This window comes from Helianthus annuus, chromosome 13 (genome assembly GCF_002127325.2).
Source record: "Helianthus annuus cultivar XRQ/B chromosome 13, HanXRQr2.0-SUNRISE, whole genome shotgun sequence".
NCBI classification, from domain to species: Eukaryota; Viridiplantae; Streptophyta; class Magnoliopsida; order Asterales; family Asteraceae; genus Helianthus; species Helianthus annuus.
Genome location: NC_035445.2, coordinates 154,737,374 through 154,746,340, shown reverse-complemented (window position 1 = coordinate 154,746,340; position 8,967 = coordinate 154,737,374). Strand labels below are relative to the sequence as shown.

The 8,967-nt window shown below is 34.8% G+C and overlaps 1 protein-coding gene across 2 annotated transcripts; it reads right to left on the bottom strand.

The window, feature by feature from the left end:
• Window positions 1–635: 635 nt before the first annotated feature.
• LOC110899814 (stemmadenine O-acetyltransferase) lies at window positions 636–4,838 on the bottom strand. Of its 2 annotated transcripts, none has more exons than XM_022146704.2 (2): window positions 4,634–4,838; window positions 636–2,129 (listed from the first exon to the last, which is right to left on the bottom strand). In XM_022146704.2, the coding sequence occupies exons 1-2, from the start codon at window positions 4,816–4,818 to the stop codon at window positions 752–754; spliced, it is 1,563 nt and encodes a 520-aa protein (XP_022002396.1). In that variant the 5' UTR covers window positions 4,819–4,838; the 3' UTR covers window positions 636–751. The 2 variants fall into 2 exon arrangements, with proteins under 2 accessions (XP_022002396.1, XP_035837557.1); XM_035981664.1 differs by lacking the exon at window positions 4,634–4,838 and adding an exon at window positions 3,637–4,603.
• Between the last annotated feature and the right edge of the window lie 4,129 nt (window positions 4,839–8,967).

Genomic DNA, 8,967 nt, shown 5'->3' with positions numbered 1-8,967 from the left:
TCAGCCGCGTATAGCTTTATACGCGGCGTATACCTTTATTCACATGCCTGGACAACATCGTATCATTATCAAATCTGGCAGACATACGCTGTGTATAGCTCTATACGCAGCGTATAGATGCCTCATTTACTTGCTGTGTATAGGTCTATACGCAGCGTATGTCAGACAGATTTGACAATGTACTAGGTTATCATGTACCTGCCCACTACATACGCTGTGTATAGATCTATACGCAGATTATAGGGTTACTTCTATACGCGCTGCGTATGGCTATATACATAGCGTATGTATGCATGATTTGACAGTGTATGAGTTTTGACTGAATGGTCGTGTACGGACCCTGTACCTACGCTGCGTATGGACCTATACACAGCATAGGTAAAGGTAGGATTTGGCGTGCAAATAGCAATGTTGGTGTGCAAATATGTATTCCTATACAAATTATATTATGAATACCAAAAACGAAGGCAAGTAGTTAGGGAAAGTTGCATAGTTAGATATAACATTTAAATTACAATAATTATTTATCCTAGACAAGGAAATTCAACTTTTTTTTTCTTTTATTTGTAACAGTATATTATTTTGTAAGGCTTATGTTGTCAAATGTAAATATGTTGCATGAAAGCCCGAAAACATTGAAAAACAAAAACTCACTGTTTATTCAAACTTTAAGAGTATATAAAAAGATGATAATCAAACTTAACACATGTACACAGTTTAGAAATATGAAAACACATGAATAAAAATTTAACTACAAAGGACTTGGATTCATTGAAGCAAATGATAGAAGCTCAGGATGACACTTAATATCATCCATCACCTGTTTTTCCAGTGTCACCCAAGCTTCAATTCCCTCATCACAACAAGAATCCACCAACAGGATCCTGTTTGTAAAGATGGGAACATCTTCATTCAGCTGGCTACCAATACATGACCATACCGGCTTTCCCCATCCGAAATCAGCTTCCTTAGTTCCAAGATTACACATACTCGATGTCATATAATACTCGGTTTTGTAATCAGAAAACGCCTCTTGGGAGTTTCTCAAGCTTTCTACGAACCCAACATATCCGTTTTCGCTTCTCAGTTTATTAACAGATTCAGCGTTAACAGCCTCTATCGCGTTCTTCAATTGACTAGCCATAGACGCTACTTCAGGGTTACTACGATCCGAATCAAACTTTGCGTATGCTCCCATGATACCATTTCCAACTGAGTTTTCAGACAACTTTGGTGAACATTTTGACCGAATGTTTACAGGAAGATGTAGAATAGAAGGTTTGGATTGTGTTACATCTGTAACACATTTCCAAAGCATAGCAAGTACAGCCAAGACTCGGCTGACTGGCTGATGTTTAGATGCTTTGGCCTTAAGTTCCCGCAAGGCCAAAGCATTAAAAACAAATCTTGTAGTTGCCGATTTCCCATGCTTTAAAAAAGCTGGGGAAGTCTTCAAATACCATATCGGAATGTATGGTGAATATGGCAACTGCGGATTTTGTGGGAACGTCAAAGACCCCACAAAGCTAGGATAAACCTGATTACGATCTCGTCGGGCAATCGAAGCCCAAGTATTCATGAATATCATACTGCTACGTCCATCTGCAAATCTATGATTATGTTGCACGGTAATAGAAACACCACCGCATTTAAAGTAATTAACTTGCACCATTGAAACATAGTATCCCAAAACTTGTTCACTCGAATTAACAATGGGTATCAACTGTTGCAAAAATTTGTTATCCGGTTTCTTAAGCACATTATCGAGCCGATCATCAACTCTTGTTTCAACGTAATACACGCCATCATCGTTACAGTCGACATGAAGCTCACTAGCTACCTTTCCAGCAAACGGGTAAATTCGGGTTAAGGTTTCTGACAACGATCGCTTCAAATGATTTGATCGAGCCCGTATGACTTCCTCTACATTCTTATTATCGTTATTGGAAGGATTTTTATAGAAGAACATCAAGGGATTGTATATAGGGGCTTCGACTTGATCAAGGATGGACAGCTTGTAACATCTAAGGTTTTGAGGTGTTGGAGATGATGGTTTTATGTGTTCTCTGGAAAAAACTTCAACTCTAATGGCATCCCGTTCATCATCCTTCATGTGTGATTCATTATAGCTACATGAGTTGAATTTATGAAAAATCAATACAACTTACAAAAAGAAAACGAAGCATATACATTTATTTTATTTATGGTGTTAAAAAAATCATAATGTGTAACGGGTACGTGACAGTGAGAGGGACTTGGCCACATTAACACCACGGCCATGGAACACTGGCGTATTCGAGGAGTTCACTTGCCATGACAATATTTGGTGTCAAATTTATTTAAAGTCCGCCACCTTTAGCGAACTCTCGAGAAACCAAAACACTTTAAAAAATCTATTAAAACAATAATCATTTTGCTAAAACACCTAGAAATATAATATATATATATATATATATATATATATATATATATATATATATATAAAGTGTATCGTACAACAGCGGCGGATCTAGAAAATCTGCCAAGCCGTAACGTTTTATAAATAAGCCGTAACGAAATCGAAAAAACCTCAAATTTTTCCAAAATGTACACTAATTTTTCCAATTTTTTCCGCGCCAAGCCGTAGCGGGCGTTGCCCCCCGGCATAAGGTAGCTCCGCCATTGTCGTACAAAATGTCTTAACGTACGTTGCGTATGCGATGACAAATTCGCATGTTATAAACCCGTAGATGAAATATCGCATGTTATATAAACGAAAGTCCGCACATTCAAAAAACTAAAATTCTCATGTTCAAAACAAATACAATTTTGAATGTTGTGTTTAAAAGTCGCATGTTGTTATAAGGAAACCCAATTTCGCATGTTAGTTTACTAGATTTCGCATGTTAGTTACTTGATTTCACATGATGATAATGCACCGCGTATGCATTGTACGTTAAGCCATTTTGTACGTTAACCGGCCTCCATATAGAGGATGATTATCTTGAGAAAACGCTAAATATTGCGACAACCGTGAGAACGAATGAAAAAACCAATCAAAACCAATTTTATTAATGCAAACCTCATTGTAATTAAGATACAACATCAAATAATTTCCTTTCAAAATCACTCTTTTTTGATTTTTTACACATGTGTAAATATAACAGATTTACACATGTGTAAATGGCAAACTTACACATGTGTAAATTTTCTTTATTTACGAATACACGTAAATTTAAACGTGTAAATTAAATTTCTAACATTGTATTCGAATAATAATAATGATAAGTGTAGAAAAAAAATTGAATTTGAATTGTTTTTTACCGAGATCTCACGGTTTCTTTATTTATTCTCACGGTTCTCACAATATTTAGCATTCTCATTTAAACCTTCATATATATAGGTATAGAAGTTCAGAACCATCTTAACTAGGTGGATTTGCCCGCGCGATGCAGTGGAAACTCGTCGGTATCGATTCGGTTCGTTACACAAAGGAATTCGGTTGATACCTGTTTGATTCATTACGGTTGATATGGTACCGACATTTGATTTAAAGTCATGATATGTCTAAAAGATTGTGTTTTACATTGAAAATAAGAAGAAGAAAAAAAATATTTTTCAAAAAGTTAATTAATGGACGATGAGAAAACAAAATACCAATAGTAACTCCACCGGTACCGATATCGGCATCGGGTCACCTGCCACGAACTCACGGTACTAATAAGAAAAAGAATTCTTTTTCAACAAAGTTAATAAAGGAAGGATGAGAAAAGGTATGAAATAAAGTCGCGTATTCAACTTTATATAAAATAGTTAATGAACGTGATTTATTGAAAGAAATCAAAATTAAATACAAACTAAATGGGTTAAAAGTGTATAAATTTTTAAGCATATACCGATATCGGTATCGACTTGTTCGGTGGGTATACGTTTTGTTCGTCACGTTACCGATATGACGTCGGCACTTGATCTAGCCTACTACACAAAAGAATACCTGTATTTCGAATACAACTTTGTTTTCAATAAAATTTGTATACGAACGTCGAGAAACTAAATCAAATACAACTACATATTTAGTTTTTTTTAAGCCAACGAACGCAAGTTATCAAAGAAGAATTAAATTAGTAAAAGAGTTAAACGATTCAAAACTTATATGATATCGGATAAAAATAATAATTTTTTTTCTTTTTTTTTATCATTAGAATTTCTTTGTTAATTTATATATAAAATACTGGCCGAGTTACATCAATATCGCAGGGCGAGCAACAAGCTGCGCCGCTACCCCTTTCTGAATAGCAAACCTTAGCTTATTATTATAATAATTATAATTATAATAATGTAAGAAAATAATGTATTAAATTAAAAGACTTTTTGCAAGGCATCAATTATTAATTTTTTTTTGTTCTTGAGTTTGAAGCTAAAGGAATTAATATAGGCACTGTTCATCAGCTCTTCATATTCATATGTATAAAAAATAATGTATTAAATTAAAAGACTTTTTGCAAGGCATCAATTATTAATTTTTTTTTTTTTTTGTTCTTAAGTTTGAAGCTAAAAGAATTAATATAGGCACGGTTCATCAGCTCTTCATATTCATATGTATAATATAATTATAAGCAAGGGTAAAACTAAAAGTGGTGTTATGAAGCTATACCAAGTGGTAGTATCTAGAAGATTTGCTTGAGTTGACATAAACCAATGGTGTTTCTGCTTTGGTGGCGTTCTGTCGGATACGGTTGTGATGCTGCGGGAGAAGACATAACCACCATATCGGTGATGGTGGTAAGATACCAGTCGTGAGGATGAAGAGGATAACGTGGAGATCATGAAACGCCTCATGGTGTTGTTTTTGAGTGTTTGATCCCAAATGACCACTTCTCTATTTATATTTATAGTTAATTTATACGACAGCTGGCTCATTTCACAAATTATTTTGAACTTTAAATATTCACCACGTTTAAGTTGATTGAATTAAAATTAATAGCATATCACATTATTTCTATAAAAAGAAAACATAGATAATATAAAAAAGAGATCAATGGATCAGTCAACTAAACTTTCTGTATTGGGATAGATACGCACATGGATCAGTCAACTTATTTTGAGATATTGCGAGATTTTATAGGTTTTGTTTATCGCGGAAAATGGAAGCTTGTTTGTACGGGAGGTAATTTTATCTCATGATTCACCATATTAAAAAGTAACATCTTAAAATGGGATAACGCTTAAGAACTATTAGGTTTTGGTTCAATTATTACGGATGTAGGGGCGTCCATCACTTACCACACACTCATCACTCACAACATCCAATCAATTTCTGTAATGTCATCGAGCTTTATTCCATCACTAGTGATGGATTTTAGTGGAAATGCTCATCACTCACCACACACTCATCTCTATCATCAAAATCATTCACAAAACAACAAAACGACTTAAAATAAAACGCGTGATGTACACAACGCGTTATCATCACCAAGCGTGATGATAACAGGTGGCGGCGGTATTTCCTTATGTTCCACGCGTGACCACAAGCCCATAACGGGGCGCCCCGTCCAGGGGCGGACTTAAGACAAAGCCAAGGTGGGCGGGCGCACCCCCGGGAAAAAAAATTTTAGTGCTAAGTTCCGTTGAAAATCCCGTCCGCACCCCTTGGAATTTTTCGTCCACACCACTTGGAATTTTCCGTCCGCACCTCTTGGAATTTTTCGTCTGCACCCCTTAGGTAAAAAGTGTTATCAATATATATTTTAATTTTTTTAGTAAACTCTTATTTTTTTAAATACTACCTAAATTATATTACTTTTAATACCTAAATAACTAAACCCAAATACCCGACACATTTAATTAGCCCACTACTAAGTCTTAGCCTAATAAACAAACCCAACAAATCAACAATATTTCAAACTAAAATAAAATAAACAAGCACAAAACCCTTACATATTCTCTCCCGCTCTCTCTATCCTCCATGCACGTCAGCGATTAAAACATCACTGACAACAGTGAACAGTTAGCAGCCGCATACCACCGTAATCAGCCACCATACCACCGCCGATTGAACATGGGTAAATTTCTTTGTTAATTTTGATGAATTTTGGTTAATTTTTGGGTTGATATTAGCCGCATACTAATCATGACAGTAGACATGTGCTTCGTTTTGTTTTTCATTATGTTATATGGTGGGTTATATTTTTTTAGTGATGATATTTTGCTTTTTTTTTTATATCCACATACACCACACAGTAGTAGATCTGGTGGGTTATATTTGTTAGTGAAGAATGTTTGGCTTTTTCTTTTTATGGTGTATATGTTGTTTAGATGATTTTTAGGGTTATTTACATTATGATTTATAGGGCTTGAATAGTTGATATATTATGTAATATGTTATGGAGCCATGTTTTGGATAGATTTCAAAAAATGAAAACCCGTAGGGTGACGTTTTAATTATGTTTGTAAAAAGGTTTGACAAAAAATGAAAACCGATTTTTTACTTATATACCTTGGGGCCTAGAATTTTTAAAAATGTTCCGCACCCCCTGGAAAAATTCCTGGGTTCGCCACTGGCCCCGTCCCCCCTTACAAGGAGTTTTTCTCGGATTTATTGTGTTTACTCCTGAATTGGTGTATATGCATTATTGCCTTGTGGAGATGGATATGATCAAGTGGTTTCGCTGGTGACACGCTAATACTTTAGTGATCCGTCAGTGATCCAAATTTATCGTTAAAAAACATATATACTATGAAAATTCTATATAATACAATCACGAAACTTATAATAATAAGAAAAAAAATAAGAAACCCGGGCGCTAATAACCATATCTTAGTAATTTTAGATGCTATATGTTGTCAAAATAGAGAACTTACTTCTTGTTTTGAAAACGACATGTTGATGAAACAAGGATGTGTAACAACCCTCACTAAAATTAATATTTAGTATGATAATTATGCAATAAGGAAACCCTAATTAAGTTTAGTATGATTAATTAATCAGTTAATCAATATTAATTAAGCTAACAAGATTAATTAAGCTAAGTAAGGTTTATTAAAAATAGATATATATGGGGTCGTATAAGAACGTTTAATATTAATAATAAAATATATTATTTTTTTCCCTTACTCCGTTTTTAATGAAACTTAGGTTAAAACGTAGATAAAAATATGCTCATTCTAAAGACATATTCGTCGTTTTATAAAACGTTATATTTTAAAAGTTATACAAGAAAAACGAGTTAAGCAGCTGAAATAAAATAACTAAGCTAGCTAGCTAGCACGTCAAGCTAGCTAGCAAGCACGTCACTATCCCACATCGACAGAAATGATGTTGAGGTGCTTGCTTGCCTGCTTGCTATAAATAGGAAGCTTAGGATTCATTTTTCTTTGCTCATTTCTCTTCTTCTCTCTATACGTTGGTGTTCTAACCAATAATCACCGATACGATATTCTGTTCGGTCGATTCAGGAACCAACTAACGGAATCCAAAGTATTATACTTTGTGAGTTCGTTAAACGGAATCCAAAGTACTATACTTTGTGAGTTCGTTAAACGGATGCCAAAGTACTGTCTGAATAAGACTACACTTTGTGAAGTTCGTTAAGGTTCGAATCTCGTAACTATCGTTGAGGTTTGATTTAGGTTTTACACAAATACGTATTCCATTCTATTATACTATAATCACACACACAATCACGAAACGCTGCCAGGGTAATAACTCGATCGCTATTACGATTCAACGTCCGATCGATTATAACTATCCAACGATAGTCCGGGTGCTGCTCAATTGAGCTTGTACTTTGATTATTCGTCGTGATTTCGGCTTGAATATTAGAGTGTTGTTCGAATTCGGACTATGCTCTGTTATTCGTTGTGAATCCGACTGAATTATCGAGTATCGCACTGATTAATCGTTGTGAAGGTTTAATCTCGTGAATTGTCGTAACTGCTGTATTAGTTACTAACCTGTCTGTGTGTGTGCATTGTGTTAAACTAGGTGTAATCAAGGCTAATCAGTAGGCTTATATCTATTGCTCATTAATCTACAATGTGAGTCATTCTTCTTTTTAAACTGTTTTCTCACCGTTTGTGAGTAAGTATTACAATAACTATTTTCAAGGTTATAATTACAGGGATTAAGTCTTTGTAATCACCAAATTACAGCTGGTATGTGGGGTAATTGTGCACTTTACTATTTTTATCACTCTATGTGAGTGAATATTACTCTATGTGAGTAATCATTACTCTGTGTGAGTACACCGTCACTAGATGGGCAACGGGACCCACTAGTGGTATGACCACAGTCACATAAATGAATCGAGTGACAAATACCCATTCTTGATAATTGGTTGATAGAAACATTGTAATCGCTCTTAATACTGTGAATTATAACAAATCTGTTTTTATAAAACCTGAATGAACTCACTCAGTATTTCCCGCTGACAAAACCTTTTTAAAACGCGTTTCAGGTAATTACAGTAGATTGGAGTAAGGATTAGATCCAGCACTGAAGGACTTCAAGAAGTGGCTTATTTCATTAATTAAATCAAATTAAGAAATATCGTTTTTATATTAAAAGCTACCTTTGTAAAACATGGGTTTATCCCATCTATTTAATAAATAAAATCCGGTGTTTCTAAACTCTGATATTTTTCCTAACTCACGGTCCTGATGAAATTTCCGCTGCAATGTTTTTCAAAATAAAAATAATCACCGGTACCACTGGACTGCTCGCGGCTCCCGATTCCGGCCAGGGTGGGTCGGGGGCCGTGACAGAAGGTGGTATCAGAGCCACTGCTTTAAGCCTATAAGTGTTGTGATAATAATACTTAAGCTTAAATAAAAAGAGTTAGGAAATTTCTATTAAATGGTAGCACAGCTGATAGCAGTTAGACTTGAACAAAAGAAAAGATGCTTTAGTATAAGCTAAGCCATTGGTTTACACAATTAGGTGTTATAATAATACCTAAGTGAAACGGAGAATTAGAAACTTAATATTAT